Here is a 13,555-nt window from a genome sequence, read left to right on the forward strand (position 1 = left end):
ATGATACGCAACTGACAATACTAGCTTATTTCCCAGGCCGATGTTAAAAGCTGAGAACTTTGCCAATATCTTCCAGTCAGGAACATATCGGAGCCCCTCATGCACCACGTCACGGTGTGTCAGCACGCATGAGGTCCTACCTCTCAACTGCCAGTGGTGTGTGAACAGGGTCTGAACAGTGCAATTAGCTCACAGCCAGACTCTCACATGCCTCCATAGTGGTATCACCAATGCATTGTGAGGTAGAACCAACAGTATAAAGTGGCACATTCCATACGCTTCATTGTGGTGGTAACATTCTTTTGCATCTGTTAGCTTCTGTGTCACATGGTCTGTTGTGGGTGCGGCTCACAGCTTTATCCTACCTCACAGTGCATTGGTGATACCACTATGGAGGCATGTGAGAGTCTGGCTGTGAGTTGGTTTCCAGCACTGTTAAGACCCTGTTCTTACACCATGGATAGTTTAGTGGTATGACCCCATGCGTGCTGAGACACCGTGACGTGGTGCATATGGGGCTCCGATATGTTCCTGACTGGAAGATATTGGCAAAGTTCTCAGCTTGTAACATTGGCTTGAGGAATTAGCTAGTGTTGTCAGTTGCGTATTATTTTTCAGTGATTTTGTGTATTTTTTCATCTGCACAATGTATCATTTTGTGTAAGATGTTCTTGTGGTACATGCGGTCTGTACCGGCATCCTCTATTGTACGCATTTTTTACTGGGGATTGCCGTTGTCCGCAGACCGCATGCGGAGGAATTGCTCCCCCGGTTATAGACACGCCACAGTGTCTGGGTTTGGAGCATTTTGACCCGTTTTTAGGTCACTTTTTTCAGTGGGTTGGTCAGTTTCCTATATAGATGCCCTATCCTCACAAATTCAAACAGCTGATCGGCATGGGTGTCCTAGGACAAGTCACCAATATAGGAATCTGGCCAACCCCTTTAATGGATCGACCATTACCATTTTCTGAAATATTTGAATTACCTTTCACTGATTTGTTAGTGTAACGAGTTCACAACTACTACTTCTGCCTCATTATTTACCTTAAGTCAGTACCAGCAATTTGCACGCTCTGCTCGTCCTAAGCCTGTCCCCGACAAGACACAGACTAAGCGATAGCCGTCAAGGTAAGTTATGCAACTAGAACCTTGACAGCCCGCACCTGCATCACAGAAAAACCTCAAGGACACTTAAAATAGGAAAGCCTTTTTTCAGTTAGGAACTTTTTTCTATGAAGGAATACAAATAGTGCAAACATGAGAGATTATGAGCTGTATCATCTCCTTGCAACAGAAAAGTGGCAGAAAAAAGTTACAAACTGCACTTTGGCCACTTTTTAAACTGTGCTTATGACAAATTTTGTCGCAAGTGGCATCCAATTTTCAGGTGCAAATGAGGATAGAAATCTATAGTAGCTCTAATCTGCCGTAGATTTGTTCTGGCGCACGGACAGAGGATGCTAACTTATGACAAGTCCTGCGTCTCATCATAAGTTAGCCTCATCCACTAGCAGCACACAAGATTTTGAAGACTGTAGTAAAACGCCAGTCTTTGATAAATCCGCCCCTCCCCCATGTGTTTCATTTTCATGAAACTTCACTTTTTGAAAGGAAATAAGCACAAATGAGTTAGGAGGAGCATTTCTCTTTTTAATTCTTCTTGATTGAAATACTATCCATCACATTGTTCCGAATCTTTTTGGCTGGGGCACTTCATGTCGGTAATGTATCCCAGAATTACAACAAGAAGCTTCCAAATAAAAGGTGTACATAGGGAATTTAGTAGTATTAGGCTGTGCACCTAAAACGGCTACTGCAGAACTGCTCCCCCATAATAAGGGATGCAGTTGTCCTTGAATATTTAGTCTGCAGCTGTAAAGGAGAAGTAGTTTTCTTCTAGGGCAACCATGATCCATTACAACTTTGCAGTGTGTATTTTGTCTTCTCTGAAGAGCACAAACCATGCACTGAAAACAGTTGCTGTTCTTCTTCTTAAAGATGGCCGTGTAACTTCTGTTTGACATGAAAAAAGTGTATCCTTTCCTGTTGTATCCTTTACGATTGATTTCTTTAAACCCCACACAAGCAACAGTGCTGTAAGATCGAGTGCTCTAATTAATGCATTTTTGTCATTGTTCTGTTCTATGTATTACTTAGTAGATGGCAAGCAATCTAAAACCACATTTTAGTCATGTTCTGATTCATTTCTTTGTAATATAAAGTTCCAGCAAAGAAAAAAAAAAGTCAAATGATAGTGTTCTGGCTGTCCTTAGCCACCACTAGAGGGAGCTTATGAGCTTACTGTAGTTAATTATGCAGTGCACTAAATAATGCAGTCATATGCACTAAGCACTTAATCTCCCTCTGGTGGCCAGAATGTTCTCTTTTACCATTGTCTTTGTAGGGGATTTGGAGCTCTGTGTCAGAATAGGGAACTCTGACTAATTGACTCAGAATGCTTAACCTTTAAACCGTGTAGCCTTAAAGGGGATATCCAAGATTGAAAAACTGAGTCTGCATTTATTTTTGTGTAAACAGCACCACTCCTATTGATTCACATGAATAGGGATGACTCGCAGTCCCAGGTGTGGGCAAGTGTACTGTTTAGGTAAATAAAAGCAGATCCTTACTCGTTCTAATCATGGACAACAAATTGGAAATGCCTAGTTGGACTGCACTGGTTACTACACTCTGCTCCTGTTCAAGTGAATGGGAGCAGTGCTGCAGTAACTAGCTGCGCCCACTGCACAATGGACGGCGCTGTGGAGTTTCAGGGCCCAAGCTACCCCCAAACAGCGTACTGGCTTGGTGTCTGACCCCTGTCCTTCCTGATATTCTTTGTGAAATGGGTTAGATGACGGTTTTTTTTTTTTTTCTTTAATTTGTGTTCTGCCCAGCTCCCTGGTAATTTTTTTCAGTGTCTCAATAAAAATTATTGTAGAGAAAGAATGCAACATTAGCCACTTAAAGGGGTGGTCTCGCTCCAGCAAATGGCATTTATCACGAAGATAAAGTTAATACAAGGCACTTACTAATGTATTGTGATTCTCCATATTGCCTCCTTTACTTGATTGATTTTTTATTTTTTTTATTGCATATTACACTGTCCAGGGATTACAACCACCCTGCAATCCAGCAGTGGTGGTCATGCTTGCAGACTAGAAGAAAGCGCCAGCCTCTCTGGTGGCCAGGACCGTGGAAGCACGCATAGGCGTGCATGCGCAGCAGCACCCATCCTGGCCACCTCATATCTGCACTGATACGTTGGCCGTAACCTCTGGAAATAAGCAGTGTATAATGAAATGGAAAAATGAATTACGGTAAGCCAGCAAAGGAGGCAATATGGACAATCATAATACATTAGTATTAGTAAGTGTCTTGTATTAATTTTGTTGTATTTATTGTATTTTTGTATTAATTCATGAAAAATGCCATTTGCTGAAGTGAGACAACTGCTTTAAAAGGGTTTTCCAGGAATAAAAAATGTAACTGAAGGTCTCGAGCCTTTGTTGCCTACTGAAAGAATTATACTGACCTGCTTTTTTCTGCTCTGGTCCTGTGTTCTGGCTCCCATTTGTCCATATTCTGGTCCCTGGCTTGTTTTCTTCTGGCTACAGTCTGTACACAATCATCTGTGCCGATTCAGCGGTGACATGTTGCTAGGGGACGTCATTGCTAAAGCCCTTTAAGAACCAAGTTTTTAATTTTTTTTTATCTTGCATTCCAAAAGCTATGACTTTATTTTTCTGCTGTACTTTTTTTAAGTAACATAAGAAAAACTGGAGTTCTGCCATATTTTTTTTCTGTTTACTGTATGGTAAAAAAAAAAAAAAAACATGTTAACGGGGTTGACTGAATCCAGAAATATCCCCTTTAACTCAGAGGGGCTGCCTGGGTGAAAAACAGTGCTCACAGGGCAAGGGCTGTTTCAGCAGCATAGTCGCAGCATAGGAATGCTAGACAGAGGCTTCCACCTACCAGTGAGCCCGATTACATCACTGGCACTAATGGGCTTGATGTATTTCTATGGAGAGCTATTTTTTTTTATTTATTATAACAAATACAAAAAAGCTTTATACAAGGATTGTTCAAAAAGTGCATATTCTAAGCCAGTGCAGTGAATTCATAAAGTCTTTCAGACCCTTTGCAGTTTGACCCAATCAAGCTCCACTCAATACCCCATAATGAGAAAGTAAAGACAGAATTTTAGAGGTTTTTGCAAATGTAGTAAAAAAGAGAAACTAAAATTTCTCATGGACATGAATATTTAGTTTCTTTGCTATGAAACATAGAAACATAGAAACATAGAATGTGTCGGCAGATAAGAACCATTTGGCCCATCTAGTCTGCCCAATATATCTGAATCCTATGAATAGCCCCGGCCCTATCTTATATGAAGGATGGCCTTATGCCTATCCCATGCATGCTTAAACTCCTTCACTGTATTTGCAGCTACCACTTCTGCAGGAAGGCTATTCCATGCATCCACTACCCTCTCAGTAAAGTAATACTTCCTTATATTACTTTTAAACCTTTGCCCCTCTAATTTAAAACTGTGTCCTCTTGTGGTAGTTTTTCTTCTTTTAAATATGCTCTCCTCCTTTACCGAGTTGATTCCCTTTATGTATTTAAAAGTTTCTATCATATCCCCTCGGTCTCTTCTTTCTTCCAAGCTATACATATTAAGGTCTTTTAACCTTTCCTGGTAAGTTTTATCCTGCAATCCATGTACTAGTTTAGTAGCTCTTCTCTGAACTCTCTCTAGAGTATCTATATCCTTCTGGAGATATGGCCTCCAGTACTGCGCACAATACTCCAAGTGAGGTCTCACTAGTGATCTGTACAGCGGCATAAGCACTTCACTCTTTCTACTGCTTATACCTCTCCCTATACATCCAAGCATTCTGCTTGCATTTCGTGCTGCTTTATTACATTGTCTTCCCACCTTTAAGTCTTCTGAAATAATTACTCCTAAATCCCTTTCCTCAGATACTGAGGTCAGGACTGTGTCGAATATTCTATATTCTGCCCTTGGGTTTTTACGCCCCAGGTGCATTTTGGCAAATGCTTTCGCTTTGGTTCGTCTTGCGCCGGTCCAAGAATTTCACCTCTAGCGGCGCAATACGGATGCCCCCGGCCGTCCCTCTTAATCATGGCCCCAGTTCCGAAAACCAACAAAATAGAACCGGAGTCCTATTCCATTATTCCTAGCTGAAGTATTCAGGCGACCCGGCCTGCTTTGAACACTCTAATTTTTTCAAAGTAAACGCTTCGGGCCCCCGGGACACTCAGTCAAGAGCATCGGGGAGGCGCCGAGAGGCAGGGGCTGGGACAGGCGGTAGCTCGCCTCGCGGCGGACCGCCAGCTCGATCCCAAGATGGCACTTGACATTTTGCCTTGGGCACTTACAATTTCTCCTGATCATATTTGAGATGTTGCTACACCTTCGTTGGAGGCCCCCCTGTTGTAAATTCAGTTGATTGGATATGATTTGGAAAGACACCCCCATCTATATAAGTTCTCACAGCTGACCATGCATATCAGAGCAAAAACCAAGCCATGAGGGAGAAAGAACTGCCTGTAGGGTTCAGAGACAAGATTGTGTGGGGCGCACACAAACATAGTAACATAGTTTATAAGGCTGAAAAAAGACATCTGTCCATCCAGTTCGGCCTGTTATCCTGCAAGTTGATCCAGAGGAAGAGGGGGGAAAAAAAAAAAAACCTGTGAGGTAGAATCCAATTTCCCCCTACTTAAGGGGAAAAAAATTTCTTCCTGACTCCAATCGGAATAACTCCCTGGATCAACTAGTAGCTATAGCCTGTAATATTATTACACTCCAGAAATACATCTAGGCCCCTCTTGAACTCTTTTAGTGGACTCCCCATCACCACCTCCTAGGCAAAGCGTTTCATAGTCTTACTGCTCTTACCGTAAATAATCCTCTTCTGTTTGTGTATAAACCTTCTTTTCTCCAGACGCAGAGGATGTCCCCTCGTCACAATCACAGTCCTGGGGATAAATAGATGATAGGAGAGATCTCTGTACTGACCCCTGATATATTTACACATAGTTATTAGATCTTCCCTCAGTCGTATTTTTTCTAAAGTGAATAACCCTAATGTTGATAATGTTTCAGGGTACTGTAGTTGCCCCATTCCAGTTATTACTATAGTTGCCCTCCTCTGAACCCTCTCCAGCTTTGCTATGTCTGCCTTGTTCACAAGAGCCATGAACTGTACACAGTACTCCATGTGTGGTCTGACTAGTGAATTGTAAAGTAGTAGGACTATGTTCTCATCACGTGCATCTATGCCCCTTTTGATGCAACCCATTATCTTATTTTCCTTGGCAGCAGCTGCCTGACACTGGTTTCTACCGCTTAGTTTGCTGTTTATTAAAAATCCTGTCAGTGTTACTCAGTGTTTTACCATTTAGTATGTACGGATGACTTGCATTATTCCTTCCCATGTGCATAACCTTAGATTTGTCAGTGTTAAACCTCATCTGCCACTTCTCTGCCCAAGCCTCCAATCTATCCAGATCCCTCTGTAGCAGTATACTGTCCTCTTCCATGTTAATTACTTTGCACAGTTTATTGTCATCTGCAAAAATTCATATTTTACTGTGCAAGCCTTCTACAAGATCATTAATAAATACAGTATATTGAAAAGAATAGGGCCCAATCCTGACCCCCTGAGGTACTCCACTAGTGACAGTGACCCAATCTGAGTGTGTACCCACCCTTTGTTTGCTATCACTAAGACATTTACTTACCCACATTCAGACATTTTCTCCCAGTCCAAGCATTCTCATTTTATATACTAACCTTTTATGCGGTACAGTGTCAAATGCTTTGGAGAAGTCCAGATATACGACATCCATTGATTCGCCCTTGTCAAGTCTAGAACTTAGCTCCTCTTAGAAACTGATTAAATTAGTTTGACATGACCGATCGCTTGCTTTCATTGAGGTACTCCAAAATAGCATCTCTTAGAAAACCTTCAAACAGTTTACTCACGACAGATGTTAAACTTACCGGCCTATAGTTTCCGGGCTCTGTTTTTGGACCTTTTTGAATATTGGCACCATATTTGCTATGTGTCAATGCTGTGGAACACTCCCTGTCATTATAGAGTCCTTAAATATCAGAAATAAGGGTCTGGCTATGACATTACTTAATTATTTTTGGATAAGTGAGTGTATGCCATCTGGTCCTGGCGATTTGGTCTATTTTAATCTTTTTAAGACGCTGCTGTACTTTTTCCTGGGTCAGACAGGGCACTTTTAATGGGGAATTTACCTTTTACATTCTGCATTTTATCTGGCAGTTTATTTAATAGTTTTGCTTTCTCCTCATCACTCTCTGCAACTCCCCCCCTCATTACTTTGTAAATGGCCAACACCTTCAGATTCATACTTTTTACAATTTTATACAATTGAAGAACATTTTAGGGTTAGTTTTGCTCTCTTTGGCAATTAATCTCTCGGTCTCTAGTTTGGCTTCATAAATTTCTTTTTTTTTTTTTTTTACACACATTCTATTTTTTCCTTATAGTTTTTCAGTGCTTCCTCACTACCCTCCTGTTTTAGTGATTTTAAATGCTTTATTTTTGTCATTTATTGCTTTCTTTACAGTTCTATTTATCCATATAGTTTTTTTTTTTCTTGTTCCTTAACCTTTTATTCCCATAAGGTATGTACATCTCACAATATGCTTTTAAAAATATCCCATTTTGTGGCTGTATTTTTATTTTTGAGGACTTTGTCCTCGTTAGTTAGGCCTATGGCCTCACTTAGTTGGATGCATTTAGCTTTTTTGAAGTTTCGTATTTTTGTTCCTCCCTGAAGAAACACCCTTTTGAGTGACAATTGGAAGGTTATTACTTTATGTTCACTATTTCCCGGTTGTCCCCCCCCCAACCTGCACATCTGTTCTGTCAGGTCTATTGGTTAATACTAAGTCCAGTATGGCCGTCCCTCTAGTCGGGTCCTGAACCGCTTGGGAAAGGTAATTGTCTTTGGTTATTGCCAAGAACCTGTTTCCTTTGTAAGTTCTACAGGTTTCAGTTTCCCAGTCTATATCTGGGTAGTTGAAGTCCCCCATAATAATGACCCCGTCTCTCGTTTAGTAGCAGATTTTCTGTGGACTCTAGTATATTGGGTGGTTATTATAAACTCCTATTAGTATTATTGTTTTTGGCTCCATGTATTTCTACCCACAGTGACTCCACATGTTCATGAAGAAGATATAAGTGAGGGACACTTATATCTTCTCAGACTGTGGGTTTTAGACAGGACTTTACATAAAGGCAGACCCCTCCCCCTTTCCGTTTTTTCCGGTCCTTTTAAAAACAGACTGTAACCCTGTACATTAACTGCCCAGTCATAGCTATCATCCGGCCATGTCTCAGTAATTCTCACTATGTCATAGTCTTGCTTACACATCACTAATTCCAGTTCACCTGATTTATTAGTCAGGCTTCTGGCATTTAAGAGGTTTATGTATATTTTTTACCCTACATCTTTCCTCCTGAACTGTTCTAGTCCCTCCTTCCATTCCTCCCCCAGTCCCACTACCTTGCCCCCGTTCTCTATCTGCACTATCTTCCCTTCCTATAATGCAATTACCCTCCCCCAGTCTTTAGTACAAGGGTAAAAAATGTCTTCCTCAATGAAAGTTCCTAAGGGCACAGTGGCCTCCATATTTCTTAAATGAAAGAAGTTTGGCTGTCCACCAACAGTCTTCATCCAATCTGACAGAGCTTGAGAGGATCTGCAGAAAATAGCATAAAATCCCCAAACCTTGGGGCATCGTACCCAAGAAGACTGAAGGCAGTAATTGTTCAACGAAGTCCTGAATAAAGGGTGTGCATGCTTAATGACAATGCAATATTTGAGTTTCTCCTTTTCTGTAAATTAGCAAAGATATTGAACATTGTTTTCACTGTCAATATGGGGTATCGGGCGCAGAATGAAGGCAGAAAAGCTTAATTTTTTTTTTTTAGCACAAGGCCGCACCATACCAAAATGTGAAAGGGATTGAAGTCTTTCCCAATACACTGCAGACATTTGGGGGAATATATATTGTATATCTTTCTATACTAGTGTCCCACATTTCACTTAGTCATATATTTTAATAAAGGTAATTTTACGGTTCATTTTTTTTTTTTGTCCCACATAGTATTCAAAAACATTGTTATACTTGACCGGCAACCTATAAGGTATGATAAGCAAATACCAGGGGCAGGCCCCCAGTGCCTCTGTTAGGCCCCTATCTGCCTTGGTAACCCATTGGCCATTGCATTGTGGGGTGCTAAATGGGTGACACTTAAACACCTTAAACAACATCCTCAAGATCACTGTGACAAAAATATACGTCGTCATAGTTAAAGGGTTTATTTAAATGGGATTCTGCTTATTCACTCCAGTTATTATATATGACTAATATAATATTCACTCCAGATATAAAGTACAAAATCTGGATTAATGTTTTTATCCATCTGGCAGCATTTGGATCCTAACACTGGGATCTTTCTCTAGGAAAGATCCTAGTGTTGGGATTGAAGCGTTCCAGTATGGGTGAATAGCTTATTTCTTGATTTTTGTATACGAGTGCTGTTGTATGCTGAGGTCTATGATTGAGACAGGGTGATTTAAGCTTGGCTATGCTGGTACTTTAGGCAATTTACTGCTGGGGAACTACTGAGGGTTGTAAAATACTTGTAGTAATTATAAAATTGTGTTTTTAAGCATGTGCTTTGTAACTTAAGGATGACAATTGACAATATGGGCCACAGTTTTCTAGACCGATGTATATCCCAGTGCTGGGACCACCACCTAATATCAATGGCAAATCCTAGGAGCTATACTATGGATGTTACAACAATCGTTTGGCAGAGTGTACGAAGCATATGTGTATTAATATTGTACTGTAGACTTTGTCTAACGGCTTCTTCATATTATGTGTATCGAGTTTACAGGCCTCTTCACAGTTAACATCTCTTTCATATTACAGGTGGAATAATCTTGGTGCAGTTTCAGGACTTTGGACCCAGGGTACAACAGTGAGAAATAGTCAGTATTGTACATTTTATTCTAATTTTGTTTACCGTGTAAATAAATTTTATTTTACAAAACGAGTTGTAATTTTCTTTTTTAATAGCACACATGGTCGGCACACAACATATCTGGTTTTGTGTCAGTAATGATGAATTGTATACTGTCACACCCAATCATTAAGTCTGTCCATTACATTATTGCATATTATGCCTAGTTTATCATGAGCTCTTGGCTAAATATACTCATTTACAGGTCTTATTTTAAGAGAATCTGTTAAATTCTCAGGCTCAGGAGACAATGATTGTACTTCTATTAGCTCATGAAGGACAGTCCGCTGAAGTCAGTGTCTGTCACTACTTTATGCTGCATGTATTCACAATCTACGTAAGGTAAGTGTGTCAGGGAGGCTAGCTCTGATCTGGCACACCTCACAAAATTTGCCAAGTTGGTGGATGAGGGGGATGTTTGCGGTATCAATGCTGCAGCAAGATACTTCCTCTGCCATCCAGGGGAATGTCAGGTCTAGTAAGTAGGGGGCTAGGAACGCAGGGCTGGTAGTGTGGGATTCAGTTAAGGATACAGACATCGTAATCTGTCAAAAACACTGGCATCATCAAACAGTATATGGTCTTGGCGCACAACACTGAGTTCGCATATCAGTTATTTGATCAGTTACTTCAAACAGTTATTGTGAGCCAAAACCAGGTGTGGGTCAAAAACACAGAATAGGTGCAAATCTTTACATTATGTCTGACCTCTGAAGGCTTCACTATTGGTTTTGGCTCACAATAACCATGGCAATAACTGATGTGTGATACATTGCTGGGGAAGACTGTGGAGGTTGAATCGAGGGAGGGGTTAGAAAACTTATATATCTATATCTCTCTTAATCACATGTATGCTAATACAAGAAAAGGGGGTAACAACAGACATGGCCGAATGAGTGCTATGACTGGGCAGTTAACATACAGGGTTAGTCTGTTTTGCTGGGTGACATGAACCCCCCTTTGCAGTGAATGAACCCCTGCTTTGCATAGCTGACAGGGGCCTAAATCTCTCAAAATCCTCTGTTCTATTGCTGGGTGACATGAACCCTTTTTTGCCATGAATGAACCCCTGCTCTGCATTGCTGACAGGGGCCTAAATCTCTCAAAATCCTCTGTTCTATTGCTGGGTGACATGAACCCCCTTTTGCCATGAATGAACCCCTGCTCTGCATTGCTGACAGGGGCCTAAATCTCTCAAAATCCTCTGTTCTATTGCTGGGTTACATGAACCCCCTTTTGCCGTGAATGAACCCCTGCTGTGCCTGGGTGACAGGGGCCCAATCCTCTGTTCTATTGCTGGGTGACATGAACCCCCTTTTGCCGTGAATGAACCCCTGCTGTGCATTGCTGACAGGGGCCTAAATTTAGTAAAAACATCTGTTACTGATCGGAAGATGCGTGACTACAAGCGCACGCTGATGATCGCATTCCCACCTGACAGCGGGGGCACAGTGGAAGCACGAGGAGGAAGAGGTCGCCAACGCAGCTGGGCCACCGCCAGCACCTGAGAAGGCAGGGTTAGCATAGCCAAAATGTGGAAAAGCTTTGTCAGCCTTGGAGGTGCTGACCTGCCCTGCAGCCAGTGTATAGTGTGAACGTGTGTTTAGCACGGCAGAGAGCATTATCACAGGCCGCAGCCAATGTGGACAAGTTTATGTTTATTAAAATGAACCAGGCATGGTTCCCACAGGACTTGTCCGTACCTTGTGCAGAATAGACATTTATACCAGCCTCAACCATCCATTCTTGTACTCAAGTGCACTTATTCTTAGTTTTATTTTGTTATATTTCCCAATATTTTGGGGGATAGCCCAATTTAAAAATAAAAAAATAACACAAATCAGTGTTGGCTATCTATTCCTCCTTCACCGCCTACACCGCCATGTCCACCGCCTCCTCAACCTCCTACTCCTAGATCCAGATTATTTTTTAATTTTTCAATATTTTATGTTATTTTAAGTCATTTCCCTATCCACAGTTGCCATGCTCTTAAGCACATTTTGATGCCTTTTAAAGCCCTCTAGCCCTTTCCAGGACTATTTTAGTGCCCAAAAGTTCGGGTCCCCATTGACTTCAATGGGGTTCGGGGTCAAGTTCAGGTCCCGAACCCGAACTTTTTTTTCAAGTTCGGCCGAACCTGCCGTACCCGAACATCCAGGTGTCCGCTCAACTATAATCATGAGTAGTCACTGTGGGTGGAAATACATAGTTAATATAATATTTTTTTTTTGTTTTTTATAAGCCTCCTAACATTATTGTCATCAAGAAAATCAACTAAGGGAAATGACCAAGAAAACATCATTATGGGGGGGACTTTAGCTACCCAGATATCATTTGGGAAAGTGAAACCTGTGGCTGTGATAAGGGAAACGGGGAACTCATGTCAATAACTAAAGATAATTACTTTTCTGCAGAACCAACTAGGGTGCCCTTTTGGACTTAAAGGGAACCTGTCACTAGGATTTTGTGCATAGAGCTGGGGACATGGGCTGCTAGATGGCCGCTAGCACATCTGCAATACCCAGTCCCCATAGCTCTGTGTGCTTTTATTGTGTACGGTGTCCGGCGATGAGTCCAATTTTCTGAGCGCAGCACCGCCCTGCGTCCTCCGAATCTCCTCGCTGGCTGACGTCACAGAGCTGGAGCGCCGAAATCTCGCGATGCGCGAGCTAGCGCATGCATAGTTTGTTCCCTGTGCTGATGCCAGCACAGGGAATGAACATGATGCAGACACTGCGCATGCGCTAGCTCGCGCATCGTGAGATTTCGGCGCTCCAGCTCTGTGACGTCAGCCAGCAAGGAGGAGATTTGGAGGACACGGGGAGGTGCTGCGCTCAGAAAATTGGACACAGGACTCATATCAGGTTCATTTGCATATGGATAAAAACGTTTTTTTTTAACACGATAAAAGCACAGAGAGCTATGGGGACTGGGTATTGCAGATGTGCTAGCGGCCATCTAGCAGCCCATGTCCCCAGCTCTATGCACAAAATCCTGGTGACAGGTTCCCTTTAATATTAACCAACAGACTTGACATAATGACAAAGGTGCAGGTTAGGGAAGCACCTGGGAAATAGTGACCATAATGCATGCATCAACAAAGACATTTATTAGAATTCTGGAAATGGCTGAATCCATAGACATGTAATTACAGTATATGCAAATGATAAAAAAATGGAAACTAAATATTATAAACATCTTGGTTTATTCAGTATTAGGGCCACTCGCAGAATTGCATGAGCTTAAACGCCCTGGCATGCTGTTAATGAGGTTATTAATGGTTGCCTGAGGAATCTGCTGTTAATGGCTTCCTTTTGAAATTGTTGACCAATAACATCCGAGAAGTGCTCCATGAGAGACAAGCCTGTAAACGTTGCAGGCCATGATAGTATGTTTAGGCCACCCACTCATTGGGTCTGAGACAGAAGCCGGACTCATCACTA

The 13,555-nt window shown here is 41.7% G+C and overlaps 1 protein-coding gene across 3 annotated transcripts in view; it reads left to right on the top strand.

The window, feature by feature from the left end:
- The window catches only part of RNPC3 (RNA binding region (RNP1, RRM) containing 3), a 37,830-nt gene extending 27,693 nt beyond the window's left edge, over positions 1–10,137 (top strand). The window contains exons 14-16 of one of the 3 annotated variants that reach the window (XR_006390880.1): positions 1,064–1,131; positions 2,002–3,323; positions 10,022–10,137. Coding sequence is in view for 2 of the 3 variants with exons in the window: in XM_044301501.1 (XP_044157436.1) it covers positions 1,064–1,123 (60 nt within the window). In the remaining variant the exon portion in view is untranslated. Of the gene's footprint in view, positions 1–1,063; positions 1,132–2,001; positions 4,282–10,021 lie in introns of those variants that run through there. The other 2 variants (XM_044301501.1, XM_044301502.1) reach the window with 2 other exon arrangements.
- Positions 10,138–13,555: the final 3,418 nt, after the last annotated feature.

The sequence above is a fragment of the Bufo gargarizans genome, chromosome 7, assembly GCF_014858855.1.
Source record: "Bufo gargarizans isolate SCDJY-AF-19 chromosome 7, ASM1485885v1, whole genome shotgun sequence".
In the NCBI taxonomy this organism is placed as follows: Eukaryota; Metazoa; Chordata; class Amphibia; order Anura; family Bufonidae; genus Bufo; species Bufo gargarizans.